Here is a 16860-nt window from a genome sequence, read left to right as displayed (position 1 = left end):
CTGGCCATGCTGGGCCTAAAGTTGTATTGATAACTTTACACAATAACAGTGACACAAACACAGTGTTAAGCTATCCTCAGCTCTCACCATTTTGATCTGAGTGCTTTCTTGTAGCTGATGAACTGGAAAACTATCTCCTGTGTTAAATTGGAGAAGTACAGCCATCTGGAAAGTTGAAGCCTGAAAGAGCAAATACTGTATTTTCAAAAATATGAAATTATGTTCATGATAGTAAAAACTATGATATTATACCGATATACTAACTAATTTAAGCATTAAAAAGTCTAATATATATATATATATATATACAACTTTTAAGTCCAAAACTTCAATAATGGATTCACAATTGTTAAAATTGTTTATTAGTAGTACTGGAATGCAATTTCTATATTGTTAACTAATGAAGGTGGGGAGGATTGAATTCAAAAATTCTAATATAATGAAATGTATCATACAACCAAGAACATCAAGAAGATGGACAGTAGAACTCCCAAATTGCTTTTTTTTTTAGCCCACCAGTGGTATTGTAAATGTACAATGATGTAAGACAAATAACTATCGAGTATGGCTATTAAATAAAAATGCTCAGTACCACATCATCTGTCACAACATGATTCTTAACATTTGTATAACAAAATATCAAACATGTTACAAATGTAGTTCAATTGATACATCTCATTATTTAAAAAATAAACCATGTAATGCATCTACTATCTTTTCCTGCCTGGCACTTCTAAGGGTATGTAGATTTTGTTTTACTAGCATAGCACATGAACATTTCTTACATCCACATATGTAAAGGCTATACTCTGTACAGTAAAAACTGTTGAGTATATATATTATTTTTTGTTCTCATTACACTACTTGATTATAAAAATGATTTAGTCAATCTTGCAACTCAGTACAGCTTGAGGAAATTTGGCCTTTAACTGAAACAAGTTGGAAACCCTTAAACATTCCTTTATAAATTCATTTTAACAGCATTTTCACTACCATAGCAAAACAATGAAATTGTGCACACACTTACTGCAATTGTCCTAGGATAAAATTATTTACACCTAGTCAATCAGTAGAAGTTTTTTTCAGCTATATTTATTCAAGCAACTAATTATGATGTTTATTTTATATTCTTACACTTTTTTCAGTTATCATATAGCAGTTAGGATCTATATTAATTCCCACTTTACTAGAGATGTAGCAGCTAGTGACAAGTAGCAGCAATCAACTAACAACTTTATACATGCTGCAAGTACAGCACATTGCTGTATGAAAATATGCTTTGTTTCATTACTAACAGAAAAGATATTTCTGTACTATAACTTATAAAAAAGGTAAACCTCAAACTACTATCACTACCCACATGACAGAGGATTTGAATTTGAGAGCCCAGTGTTTAAGCCAGTCCTCTTCTGGAAGAGGTTTAAAAGTTTTTTGTGTAACTCAATACAAGCCTAGGAAAATATTACAAATGTTAATTCTATAGACAGCTAAAAGTCTCAAAAAGCTGCAGAACCAAACCTGAAAGCTCAATCAATACAAGAAAGTCACATAACTATAATACTATTTGTACACAATATGCCCTAAAGCCTATCCAAAAGAATCCAATAAGCCAAAACATTCTGCAAGTAAGGAAAGTTTATCAACAGCTCTAAGGAAAGCTGCTTTATGGAAGTGGGATTAAGAAGTTTTAATTACTTGAATCATAGAAATTATGACTAATTTTTCTTTCAAGGAAAATAAATGATGTTTATTTAGATACCATTCCAAAATTTGAAGGGTGGGGGAAGAGGCTGTTATGTAACAAAATCCTAGTTTCACTTCAATGCCTTTGAAATTTAGATTTAGTTAACTATTAAACTTTAAAATCAAAATGAATCTGACATAATACATATACAAGTTAACAAATATAGGACTTGAATGAAATAAAGTCTGCAATACAAACTTTGAGAAACAGCAATAGATTATATTTTTTAACTTTTTTTTTTTACAATCATAATTGAACAAGAAAAATGTCCTTCCTCTCCATTAAATTAGTAGAACTCTTGTACTTAAACTAGGTTATGTCTGGTCTAGAGACTGAGAGAAGTAATGCCAAGAAACAATTTAATATCATTAAGTTTTAATCACTGTTATTTTCTTTATTCATGTACAAACAAAATTAATTAGTACACTGCACATAAAAAGAAATGAGGTGCATGTTCCTAACTGATAGTTTGATTGGTATTTGTTTAAAATACAAGCTCTGCCTAGTGGATGCTGGAAGTAAAAGTTAAAAAAATTCTATACAATTCAGCTTTAAAAAAAAAGTTATGTAATTTAATTTGATACATTTTTCAATTGTAAAAATTAGGAAAATGTTACAGTATTATCATTGACTAAACAAATTAGAGCCAGATCATATTGTAAAATTTATATGCAACTTTGTTTCATGCTTATGGAAGAGATCTAGATAATGTTCTCATCCCAGTACACCACTAGTAAAAAACAATGGGAGTTTCAAACAAAATATATCTATATTCAGACCATATTTAATTATATGCAAGCAAGCAATACTACAATTTCATCATCACAAGCTACTCAACTTCAAAAATATTTTTACAAAATAATCTGCTACCCACCTGAAGTGTGTATCTATTTTTGAAACAATTAGTGATGAGTTCACCTTTGGACATGTTGTACAGCCAGTGGAGTTTTCTGCCACTGTGCTGACTGCCATAGAACATAGAAAACCTTTGAACACTCCGTTCTAACTATGAAAAAAAATGTAATAGATTAGATCTTCCTTCAGACACATGGTCAAAACATGTTTCAAATCAGAGGAACAAATCAATTCTAAAAGAAAATGTTTTTATAAACACAAGCAACGATGTTCGAAACATGAGGTGGTTTTTGAGGTGTGTCACTCATGTACAAGTTTAAGAACATATGGTACTGGTTATGTCTTTTTTTAGCTTCCATAATACATGCTTTCCACATTTTATACATGCCAAACATTTCAAAAGAAATTTCTTTCCATACAGTATCAATAACATAGCTACTTGAGTTAAATAAATTAATTTAAGTTTTTTTAAACATGTGCCAATAGTTATACATTCAACATACGTGTAAACAAATATAACATTCTCATTTTGCAACAATAATATTCAGCACATTTATAGGTCAAGTGGAGATTCTCCAGTAACTTCTGTGTATCTTTGCCATATATATAAAAAAAAAAATTCAGTTAAACATCTTTATTATCAATGTATGTCAATAAACTTAGCATAAAAATGTAGTTTATAATTCAAATTTTTATATTATCTAAGTTTTAACTTCAAAATTTCTAAAAACAAAAAAATTTTCATTCATTATTTTTCTGTGTCACATGATCAGTCCGAGATCTGGTTTTCCAACTTCAGAAATTTATAATTTCAACGACAGGCTTCTACAGTTTCCAACCAATTAGGAACACAAACTATACATAATTACAAGTAAGAATAAAAAATTTAAGCCTCCAACCTTCTTGATTTGCTTTGATATCAATAAATTTGACAAACACACTAGAGAAGTCTCTCCTATCAATGATTATCAAGATTGATTTCCTATCAACTCTTCATGGCCAATGGACATGTTTATAACCAATAAAAACAACAATTTTCCTGCATATAAATCTTATGACTTCTTTATTCGTTTTCCCATGGTAAAGCTACAGTCAATAGAATTCTTTGTTTATGGGTGATCATATTCTGATGCTCAGATCAATTAATGAATTTCTTAAACCTATTTATATCTTGCTTTAAAAAGCAAGAAAAATTGTAGTAATTTTGGGAAATATTTTTTAATGACTGACACTTTTTTGTTCTAAAATGTATATTTAAAAGCTAAATGAATTTTTTTAGATCCAAATCTTAGAAAAACAAGTTAGTGGACAATGTTATTTGGATACAAAAAATACCATGATTTTGTGTGAATGATAAGCATAGTTTTTCATGTATACTTTTTTATATTATAATATATATATTTTTAAAAGTAACTAAAATGTAAAAATTAAAAGTCTATTAAATTAGGTAACAAAACAAATAAAAACAACATGTTTAAAATTTCAGGAGCTCACTATACAAGTGTGACTGTAACCTAATCATTTGTTTAACTCTCTCACTACAAAGTCAGTTGATTTGACTGATCTCATAACCATTTTTTTTTCACTCATTATAGTTTCTGTACTATAACTTTTAATGCAGTATGTGTATCTTCACAAAATTTGGCAGACTTTGAGTACACATTACAAGTCTTTTGTACACAAAAAACTTAGATTTTTAATGAAGTATTTTTACTAAAGATTTGTCCATAAATATATATAGTATTTTTTTTTACAAGTCTGAGTGCAAAGTGATTTCAATGTTTAGATTAAAAGTACTTTTCTTCACCTCCAAAATCTCAAATTTCATTTGCATAATCTCTAAAGCCTAAAGAAAAATTATTATTTTACTATTATTACTATTTATTTCCACTACTCTAGCCTTATCTAACCTCAAAATGGTAGTGCTGCACTAAATAATTTTTGTTATTTAAGTAAATAATGCACAAACAACACAGAATAGCAACATGCAAAAAAACAGACAATGTCCCATAACTATCAGAGTTTTTCTGGCTTTCTAATTATGAAACAGCCATTAAAATTTCATCTAAGCTCATTGATGTGTTTCAATGGGAAAAAAACTTTAACTGAAAGTGAAATTGACAATTCTCTGTACAGAAAACAATGTAATATAACATGTCATTTGATAGATGAAACCTTGACTTTCTATTGGTTATAAATAATATAGTATTGAATGTCAGAGAGAACTATTGGCAATTTCTGAAAGAGAGCATGTAATAGGTGGGTGTGGAAAGAAGGCTCTGATTGTCTATTTCATGGTTCTATGAGTAAGTTTGAAGGCTATACAAATTATCCTCTGCCTGAGTGATGATATTATAATGAGTAATTTACATTACATTTCCTACTTCTTGAAGGGGTGGTAAATACATTAGAGAAGAGGGGATGCCTAGAGAGAATATGTCACAATTTTCCTACTAGGGGAAATTCGGGATTTCTTTAATATTGCCTTCAAAAGTAAGAAATTAAAACTTATATGCTATTAAAATATGGATTATTAGCTGCATTTAATTAAATTTTGAATGTAATTCAGTAAAACCTCGTGACATGCATAGCAAAAGACTCATGAGTGGAGAGAGGGTTAATTTAATTGTTCAAGAGACACCTAATGAGATCAGACTGTGATTTGTTGTTTTTTCATTACCAGTTGTGGATCCAAAGTACAGCAATGAAACTACAAAATTAAAAGAAAGCAGACGTGAAAAGGTTCGAAGCTGAGTCTATTAAGATAAATAACTAATTGTTTCTTACAATCTGCAATCATTCTAGAAAAAAAAAATGTATTACTCATTCTATTTCATAGTATACTGATGAGTTTAATAAAGTTAGTGTTAGGGTAAATAAAACATGAAGTTTTACCCTGAAAAACAAAAACTTGTGATATTCACTTACAGGTCCTAGAGGTTATGCAAGTAAAATAATATGAAAACAGTTACATGAAAAGAAGTATTTTTATTCTTATCACAAAATCACCTTTCACTCAGACTGACTCATTAAAAACTGTAAATTCATAGTAAAATCTTCAATAAAAATACTTTATTAAAAAATCTGATTTTTTTTGTTTACAATGTACTTGAAACGTTTACTAAAAGCTTGCCAAATTTTGTGAAGATACACTTAGTACATACTGAGTTACAATATGTATAGTTTTACAGTTATAACATCAGTCAAACTGACCAAGCATATATACAAGATGATTAAACACAATTTTGGAAGTTAACTAACTATAAAAAATATTCATGTTTCTGCAGGGAGGGTCTATAGAAAGCATATATATAAGATGATTAAACACAATTTTGGAAGTTAACTAACTATAAAAAATATTCATGTTTCTGCAGGGAGGGTCTATAGAAAGCTTGTCGTAATATATGTTCTAAGATTGACCTTATCTTTCTTCAGGTGCTTATTACAGTGGAAAATTTGGTGTAGGGTAATAACATGTAATCATGACTGGTAGATAATAGTTCAAAAACTGGCATAAACCCTGGAACAATGTTATTATACAGTGCAATTAACCCTCTGTGATATATATATTCCTAAAATGAAATACTTGAGCAATGATGATAAGTTTAGCATTCATTCAGAAGAATATAATGGATATTTTTATAAATACCCAAACCAAGTTTTTCTCAAAAACACTTACTTCTTGTGGGAGAGCAAATGTGAAAGACTGCTGGAAAGGCCAGGAGCCTGAGCTTAACACCTGAATGCTGAAGTCCACTGAAAAGAATAGGGTACACGTAGATAAAAAGACTATCATAAAATTCTGCTTGCCAAAATTAAAAACTTACAGTAGTTAATGCATTTTTTCACTACACTATATAAATGTACTTAAAATATAACTACTTGTACATGTAACTATTTATAACAGATTTCTGATGCAAGATGCAGGGAACCTACCATCAAATGTGTACATGATTCTATGTGTAAAAACAGGGATAAAATTAATGACATTTTATATTGCTTAGTCCACACATACAACTTCAAGGAATTTCAATGTTCAAATCTTTTTATTGGATATAAATAACAAACTGTATAACTTAAGTGAACTAAAATCTAAATGTAATCTGTTAAAATTTTATAATTATTGTTGGTATAATAAAGATGGCTGTAGTGCACTTCATTGTGTCCATTACAACAAGTGGTTCAACACTCAACCAATGTTGTAAGTAATCCAGTTACAACACACAAAACTGTGCCTCATGGTTGTCATCAATCCATTGTTATGAAGTTACACAAAATCCTGTAATAAATAATATATAACACGATTCAAAGTTCCTCATTATTCAGATCTAACTTTGCATGTTCCACTATCAATAAAGTTCTTACTAATGCTTATAAATCATTGTTTTCCAACCTATTATTTTATCAACATAATGTGATTTCTTATTCAAGCAATTCATATTTTTGATGACTTCAAATGTTTATCAAAACACAGTAGCTGCTAATAAGTATTTTGTCTCCCATAAAATAAAACTTCTAAGTCTATTAAACTTAAATCAAAGATAAACATAAGTTTTAAATTTTCAAAGTTACATTAACAAGAAATATCACTATTCTTATAGTATTGACTTTTAAAAATACAGAAAAAAAGGTTGGGCCTACCAGAATTCCATTTCAAGGTGGCTAGTTTTTGTTACTGGATATAATCAAGAATTATCTACCTCTGTGTTAACGACACAAACTTACAATCTAATGGTTCACTAGAAGTTGCCAGATGTTTTCTAAACTGTTCATTTAGATCCTTGCTAACACCAATGTCTTGGAACATCCTTTGAAGTTTAGAGGTGTATTCAAATCCACAGGCTTGCTAAAATGTAGGCAAAACAGATATACATAACTCTATACCCACAACTATACTCCTTCTAAAAAGCAAAGTTATTTGCATTCATAAAAATTATATCATAAATGTCAAAATATTTCACACAAACTTCTAACATAAAACATGATATGAAAATATTTTAGACCCTAAATTAGATATGTTTTCTTCATAAATGTCCAATTTATAATGAAATAAAAACCACTATGTGACATAGCTGTATAATATGTTTTATGCAACATTCCCATAAATGTATACCTAAACACCAGGTTTCACACATGCTTATCAGCAATAATGATGTCCTACACTATCCCAATTTGTAAAAGAAATTTTGCAATAAAATATATATATCACTGAAATGAATATAAGTGGTATTTACTTTGTTATATCTTATTTATAAAATTATCTCTTTTACTCCTTTTATACATTATGTAGCCTGTTTCAAAAAGCATCCCTACTAATCTCATTCCAGGGAAAGTCTTTTTAAGGCTCAATGGTTTGAAATTATAAGTTGTAACTTTTGTAAAATGAACAGGAACCGTCAAAGTAATTACTTCAAAAAAATTAATAAACAAGTAGAGAAACCAATAAAAATGTTTGTTTGCACCCTAACTCCTCTGAGCCTATTGGACCAATCTCAACCAAAATTTGTATGTAAACACAAGAAACTATGAGGAATGTCCTAAGAGGGTGAAAATTGAAGTTAACCCTATGTTTATTTTGTAAAGCCTGTTGGTTAATTACTCCCACCCTATTGAGTCAATCTCAAACAATCTTAGCAAGTTGACGCTTTAGACGATGTTGAACGTTCTAAATAGATTCAAGGTCAAAGTATGAAAGTTACTGTATTGTTTCTCAAACAACCATGCTTTTCTCATGGCCAATGAGATGTAGGGTGTTCAAGGGTGGGATAACTGCAAAATCTGTATTTGTTGATATATGGAAAGCAAACTGCAAATGTTACTTATGAAGAAGGGTGTTATAATTTCATAATTTTGAGATAAAGTTTATGTTCAAGTTATTACTTTGAAATATATGACTGCTGTTAATCTTAGTATTTTAATTAAGTTAAAACATTCCCATCAGTTGACTGGTATTTCAGCTTTATATATGATGCATGATAAACAACAACTGTGATAAGTTGAATTATTGGAAGGTATGTGGTCAAAAAAGGCTTCTAACATAGAAGCTAAAGGTTTAAACATTTACAGTATCTTTAAAGAAAAGAGGTTTTGTGGTAAATTGATAACGTGAAAGAAAAATAATCCCACCTTTCAGACAATATATTTATGATTTTGTTAGCTTGAGACACTTTGAAGTTTTAGAAAAAAAAAATGCAGTCAGTTGAATTTTACAGTACTGAACACTACCTGCTCCAAACATTCACGGTTTCCAAAATATTTGTGCTAGAAATAAGTAACAAATTATATAGATTACTTATTTTCCTTTTGTCCATTTTGACAAGTTTAAATATTACTTCTGCAAAACAAATCTTAATAAAATTCTAAGTCTGCACATTTTGTTTATAGTTTTATTTTGAAGGAGATTTGAGGAAAGAGATTAGACGATGTTTTAAAACTGAAATAAATAATCAATGAATGCATTAGGCTTCTATGCCAGATTATCTTTTCATTTTTACCTATAGTGAAAAAAAAAAATCTGAAACATGTATTCATAATCAAATAATGTATTAGGAGCAATGTCATATCATTATTCACATATTTCAGTTAATTTAGGTTACAGTATGGTAAATTAAGAAGGAGTAAAAAATCCCATAAATATTTTTGAGTTTCATTCAAAATTTAATTCCCATATTTTATTATCATGGTATACAAATAGCCTTAGCATCACAACATAGCTAATAAATCAATTTTTAAGTTATTAATTTTCTAAGAAACTACTTAAAAAATCCTCAATCTCTCCTAGTATAAGAATTGTGACATTTGCTATCTAGGTCTTTCCTCTACACTAATTTATTTATCAACCTTCCAAGAAGAAGGGAATTTAACATAAAATTACTCATTATAATATAGTTATTACTCAGGCAAAGCATAATTTTTATAGCTGTCAATCTTGCCAATAAGTTTCTCTGACATTTTATATCATTCATAACCAATAGAAAGATAGTTTTAATCTATCAAATGACATATTATATTATGTAGTTTTCGGTACAGAATATTATCTATTTAATTTTCAGTTGGAACATTTCTCTCGCAGTGTTCAGATCAAGAAGCTTATGGAATTATTTTAAGATTCTTATGTCATAGTTAGAAATCCAAATAAATTATAACAGTTATAGGATATTGTCTGCTTTACGTGTGTTATTATTCTGTGTTCTTAGGGACATTATGTATGTAAATAAAAATTATTCAGTCAACTAGTACCATCAGTATAACAAAAGTAGGCCTAAATTTCTTTGTCAATGAGGCTTATAACAGTTTAAATCTGTTTATTGCCCTTTGAATTGTGTAACTAATGATCTTGCCATAAAAATCACTTGTAGTTCAAGTTACTGTATTGAATGGTGTAATGCACAAGCTGCTTATGACCATACCTCATGGAGATTTTTACATTTTAGTTATTATTATAATAATAAATAAAAAAATATACATGAAAAACAAGAAATATAGTACTTACCTTTCACTTTTTTGTTATTGAAGTTATTTAGGAGAAACAATGCAGTTTCCTCATTACAATTTGCGATCACTTCAGAAACCAAAAATGGGGATGATTTAGATTTACTTATTTCTTTTATGTTGATTATCAGGTTAGTCAAAATGACCAAGTCCATATAGAATTAAGGTAGAGAAAATAAAAGATAAGCTTTAAATTTTAACAGAAAAAATAGATGATATTAATTTAGATTTTTTTAGATGTTACACAAATGAAATTTGGAAATTTTCAGATGAAAAGAAGTATTTTTAATCTTAACATGAAAACCACTTTGCACCCAGAGCAGTTAACATTTTGACTCCACTTATTCATAGACAAATCTTTAGTAAAAATATCTAAGTCTGACTGTGTGTGTACAAAAGACTTTATATGGAAAGAGTTATTTGAATAACATCTTATGTCTCACCTTTAGTTTAGAAATCATACTAGCCTCAGCATCATCACTAGCAGACATATGCTGGACTAATCTCTTTGCTAACATTTTACTATAAAATTTCTGGAATACGTCTTTGTCTTCAATGTACTTAAATACAATCATCTGAAAATAATAATAACAAAAATTAAACTCTAACTCGTTGAAGTTGTTTACTACACTGAAAATGCTACATTGCTCAAAAAAATATTAAAATGAATAGACACCTAGCAAAAACAGTTACTATAGAAAAAAAAGTGCACACACACACTACATGTATTCAACATTCATAACCCTTCTGAATGAAACTGCAATTTGACAGTGACCCAACTCAGTAAAAAATGCTACTAAACTTGTATACAAAAATACCATTTAGCCATTAAAATAAAACTGAAATAAATCCATACTGGTAAGGAAGATCAAGTTTCCTTTTACAACAAACTGTTAACCAAATCTATTTTAGAAAACAAGTTATATGAAATCAAAATTGTCTAGGAAATATTACTGAAGTCTCAAGAACATCTAAAAAAATAATATTATTTTTTTTTATAAGTTGCATGGAAAATTGTAAACTAACTGGTCAATATAAGTTATAGGTTTATATTTGCACATTTATCATTTCACGGGCAAATATTCCAATGCAGTAATAAAAGAAGATAGTTAACTTATTTGAAGTAGCTAACGTTTAAAATAAGCTAAAGGTTTTATATCGCACAATGTAGATCTGCCTTACAAAGAAACAGAACATAATGATACATTCTTGTTAGTTGATATAGTTCTGTACTTAATTAAACATTGCACCTTTTTTTAAAAAAAGGTTAATGTGATATCAAATACTGATTTCAAAACATTCTGAATTCACTAATGAATAAATCAAATTCACAATAAAAAAATTAAGTTATAAAAACAAAAACCAATAAATTTATCAAGTTATAGAGTGGAATAATATTTATATTTTTGTACAAAATTCAAAATATTACAAGACATAAGAATATTATGTACTTCTTAAATATAGGCAATGGATAAAGAAAAGAAGACAATTCTTTCAAGACATGAGACACATAAAATTTCACCATTAAATCAATAAAATTTAATAATATTCTTTTATCAAAATGAAAACAGAGGAAATTTCCATAGTTTATCTATAATCTTTGTACACTATAAAAGTGCCTCGTTTTGCTACTTACAACTTGGTTAAGGGTGTCCTCTAATTCTGTCTCCTCAGGGTTCTTGGAACTATCATCAAAACAAACACAAAAAACTTCTTTTTAAGAATATAAGTTTTACCTAAAAGTGTTTATAAAAAAAAAGATTGTCTTTTAAACTTTCACATTTCTGCTTTACAGCTGATGAACTTCACTTTTACATGCAGCTTTAGTTTGTAATGTTCACACAATTAAAACCAAATCAGTTATAGGAGCTGCCCTTAACATTTCATCAAAAAATGTACCACTTTTTAATTGCTTCAATTATATGATCTCTGCTTTATTTTTGGATCCTGCTATTAAATCTATTATAAAAAAGCTAATGGACAACCCAGCATCAAGCAGAATCATCTCAAATTACAAGTTCTGGCAAACTAAAATTATTAGATGTATTGGTAGGTTTCTGTAAAATAAATGTAGAAGTAAAAATAAAAATAATTTTTGTACTAAAGAATTGTGATCAATATACAACTTAATAAGACTTAACTGTGCAAAGTAATATACTATATTGTAAGCTCATCTGTCCTTTCTTAAAGTATTTCCGAGATGCTTAAGGATTTATGTATCTTTTTATGAGTGCATTACTAATACAAACCTCTTCTTTAAAAGCAGATCACAGTACTTGGCAAGCAACTCAGGGGACTTGCTGGAGGAATTAGCCATTTTGGTGACAGCATTGTTGTTAATGAATTTTCCACATGCCTAAAAATGAATGAATGGGAAACTTCATTAGTAACTAATTATTTATAAGTGGTTCTATTATATCTCAAACAATATTTTTCATATTTAATATAAAAAAAAAAGTTTTTTTTAGTTTTACAAAATTTTACTACACTCCTTAGTGCACTTATTCAAATTATACTGCATACATTTTAAGGAAACACATTATAACTTTTCCATTTTCAGTTATAGTGGAAATTATAGAACCAAAATCAACAAGTTTAACTGGAAGAAATATATAACATATGCAAGTAAAAAACAAAAATACAAGTTATGTATTTAAGTTAAATGAATCTTACTTTATATATAATCTGAAGGTTTAATTTTAGAAGTTTTAATTTTAAAGATATTCTACAGTTGAAGTATATTACTTCATTTTATATTTTAATAGTACCAGTACTTTCAACTCAAATACACACACATTGGTTAAACGGTCAGATCAAAAACCACTAAGGTTCATGTATAGCCACCCCAAATTTATAACTACTGACCAAAGGGAGTGCAACCATCAAACAGCACCTACTGCCAAACAGGATTTGCCTCTCTTATAATACACCCACACATGAAGTGCAGAACATGATCACTTGTATCTTGACACAAACCTTGGATCTTACAATCAACAGCCTGGTTACCTTTAGTGTAGTAATGCATAGATTACTGTTAAGTGATGAATTTTACAATCAACAGCCTGGCTACCTTTAGTGTGGTAATGCATGGCCTACTGTTAAGTGATGAATTTTACAATCAACAGCCTGGCTAACTTAAGTGTGGTAATGCATGGTCTACTGTTAAGTGATGAATCTTACAATCAACAACCTGGCTAACTTTAGTATGGTAATGCATGGCCTAGTGTTAAGTGATGAACTTGTTTTATTTTTATTCTTATAAAAACTGAGATTGTAAGTACAGGTTTGTTTTAATATCCTTCTAAAAAAATTAATAATATTGTTAAATTGCTGCTAATCCTTGTAGGATATAACATGAAAGAACAGTTTGTGTTGGTAAGATTTACAAATGTTAAAAAAATTTAGTTTATCAATTTTTTTTTCAGTTTTTATTGATCTATCATACTGAAATTATACATTTATAAATTTCCTGTAGAGTAATACGAATTTCCATGAAAATGAGTTTTACAATACCATAAATACTTTGTGAAATACATAGCAAAAAATACTAGTATAAAGCATGAACCATTTATTATTAAAGATTAAGCAGCCAAAAACAAACTAGAAGTACTCTGATACTCAAATATAATTATCCTGTTTCCATCCTCTTTACAAATTTAAAATTTCTTTCATTTAAGTTACTGTTATTTAATCAAAGTCCTAAGAATATTACCTTATCCAATGATGCTACAAAACCAGCTTCATTATTAAAAGCTGTCATTACTAAAGCATTATATTTTCTATGGACTTCCAAAATGGTGTTCACATATAGTTTAGGATCATTAAGAGCAGCATCACCACATTTTTCAATTGCACTTAGGCCCTGATTGTGAATGTGAGCTTCCAGCAGACTTCGGAGCTCCCCAAGACCATCTGGTATTCGAGAAACTAACTGGAACATTCTTGCTAGATCTGGAAAATAAAAAATTCATAAACTGCTACTGAAGCAGGTATAGATCAAAAACATTTAATATTCATTTGAAAAACGAAATATTTTTTATAGCCTAAGTTATTCAACATAAATCCTTTATGTCCTTCTTCTGAAATTAAATTTCATAAACTAAGCACTAGAAAAAATGTTTATACAAATAATGAAACACATACACGTGTGTGTGTGTATAAATAAAGATGACAACTGACAATCTAACCAAATAAGGCCACTCCTTATTCAGACAATAAAACCAAAAGACAACTGTAAACTCTCACATTGATATACCCATAAAATACAACACATCAGTCCTGTTAATCTCATGCCATCTCACCACGTATAACATTCACTACCAATTACAACACAAATTCTAGCTTAAAGGAAAACTGAGTCTAGGTTTCCAGAGCTAATCCATATTACCTCTAATATTTAGCCCTCCATTACAAGAATAATACTAATAAACTACTAATCTTAAACCTCTGACAATTTTTAAATTGTAATGACACAAGGCACTATATGTTTTATCAGATCCTCAGGATAGGAGAATTATCTGATTGGTCACTGCTTCAGATTCTTTACACTATAGGATTATGTTTTCTATTTACTGATGGAGAATACAGATATCAAGCTTACTAATACTAGTAAGAAGTTAGGATTGAAGAACCAGTATAACACAGTATAGCATTTACAGCTTGTTTAAATGTGTGTGTGTATGTTTGCAAGAGAAAAGCCACATCAGGCTAACTGCTGTGTCCACAGAGGGGAATCAAACCCTTGATTTAATGTTGTAAATCTGAAGACTTACTGCTGACCCACCGGGGACTGTTGGTTAAATATTTCAGAACAAATTATTATTATAAATAATGCTTATTCTTCAAACATCAAAATAAATGGAATTTCAATGTGATAAGTAAAAAATAATTTCAAACATCAGCATGAATTTTTTTATTTCTGTCTTTTATCACTGTGTTAAAAAATTCCCTTTAGTCTTGAAAAATAGAAAATTATTTCTAAAAAACAATGAGTAGCTCTAATTTACAGCATTAGCATTCGTAATGCTTGGGCAGTTACTCCTTCCCGAAAACTACAGCTATTGGTCAATGGCAACAAATTACTACTATAATTACTACTATAAACAGTGTGAAGTTTGGACTTTAATGAAGTCAAATTCCCTCATTATTTACTGTGTATTTTAGTTTTCTTATGTTATGATTTAATAAATGAAATAAATATCAGCATGACTGGTTCATGTATTAAAGATTAAATTTTAGCTAACAATGCATTACAATATTAGTCTTTCAATTTCAAACATACATAAATTACTATCATTTAATTAAATGAAATCTAGATTGCATTGTTTTACACACAATGAACGGTATTCATTTCTACTGAATGATTTTCACTTTGAAACTATTTTCATTGGCATAGTCCTACAGCAAACACCAGTACCCCAGAAAATGATGCATAAAACCTTACCATCTCAGGTCTAAATGCTGCTTTTATGGTAACTACATAATATACGTTTTGGAAAGTAATGTACACACTTCATAAGCTAAAAAAGAGACTTCTGAAAAACAAACATTTCATGAGAGAATAGAAATAAACTAATACAGATACCTACACATTTATATACATTAACAACAACAGAAAGCATAAAAAGTTGAAATGTTTTAAATTTTTCATCAATAAAAGCTAATATTAAAAAAAATATGAAATTGCTATTAAGCGTCTTGTGTCTAAGGCAACAGAAATAATATGTAAATGATGTGCATTGAAAAATAAATAGTTTACAAAGAAATTACAACAGAATATCAAATGATTTGAGTTTACCTGAAAAAGCTGAATACGGTTAAGAAATGTTCTGTAAATATCAACTACATAATATGAATTTCATATACACTACAGTAACACATGCTGTGGTATGTAACATGGCATGTCCTAGACATGCAACCATTTTGAGCTTTCAACCACAAAGGTTTATTCTTCATTTACTTAAATGTTATTCACAGAATGATAAATTTACTTTAAAGAATAAAATGAGATACAAATAAGATATATTTTTGAATAAAACTTAAAAGATACAACAGAGTTAAATTTATCATTACATAATTCATTATTACTTGTTTCGTACATATATATATATATATAATATTCCAAAAGAGTAACCACACTTTCCCAACAGAAATAACACAAGGTTGCATTTTCAAGTATGATGTACATTTCAAGAGTGAACTTTGCAGTGTGGAAAATTATCATAAAACATTACCATAAATTTCATGCTGTGGCTCAAAATTTCTACAAATCTTAAATCCAATTAGCTATACACAACATATTCCGACAAACACTGTACATAAAACTTACAGTAACAAGCTCTTATATGTAAAACTTAACACCACAATATACCTTCATTTTTGTCATCATTCAAGAGATTTTGGAACTCAGAATGAAATATTTCTAGGTGTTTTTCTATTAGAACTTTTTCACATGTTTTTGCTAAACTGTCTTGAGTGGTCTCATGAAGATAGAGTTGTACTCTTCTTTTTTCTTCCAATAGCCTTTGTTCTGCCTGAAACCAATGAAACATTTGTGTGTATGCATATTCTTGTTTGGTTTTAATAATTCATTAAACATGTAAATTATTCAAACATACATACAGAAAATGTTATCATAATTTATTGTTGTAATATTAACAATGTAGTTATGCTAAAAACCATACAACCACAACATTAAGAATTTAATTTTTAATATACATATATATATTTATTATAATATTCAGTCACATACACATTTACTGCACACAGCT

General features: G+C 28.8%; 1 protein-coding gene across 2 annotated transcripts in view; it reads right to left on the bottom strand.

Moving 5' to 3' along the window:
* Positions 1 to 16860, bottom strand: part of LOC106478369 (cullin-1-like) — a 52941-nt gene that overhangs the window by 12618 nt on the left and 23463 nt on the right. For both annotated transcript variants that reach the window (XM_013938911.2, XM_013938910.2), the window contains exons 9-17: positions 16461 to 16623; positions 13803 to 14041; positions 12340 to 12446; positions 11727 to 11775; positions 10534 to 10665; positions 7325 to 7445; positions 6279 to 6355; positions 2619 to 2750; positions 88 to 180 (exon numbers count right to left, since the gene is read on the bottom strand). In XM_013938911.2, the coding sequence (XP_013794365.1) occupies positions 88 to 180; positions 2619 to 2750; positions 6279 to 6355; positions 7325 to 7445; positions 10534 to 10665; positions 11727 to 11775; positions 12340 to 12446; positions 13803 to 14041; positions 16461 to 16623 (1113 nt within the window). The remainder of the gene's footprint in view (positions 1 to 87; positions 181 to 2618; positions 2751 to 6278; positions 6356 to 7324; positions 7446 to 10533; positions 10666 to 11726; positions 11776 to 12339; positions 12447 to 13802; positions 14042 to 16460; positions 16624 to 16860) is intronic.

Source organism: Limulus polyphemus, unplaced genomic scaffold (genome assembly GCF_000517525.1).
Source record: "Limulus polyphemus unplaced genomic scaffold, Limulus_polyphemus-2.1.2 Scaffold204, whole genome shotgun sequence".
Classification (NCBI taxonomy): domain Eukaryota; kingdom Metazoa; phylum Arthropoda; class Merostomata; order Xiphosura; family Limulidae; genus Limulus; species Limulus polyphemus.
This window is presented reverse-complemented; position numbering and strand designations above follow the sequence as displayed.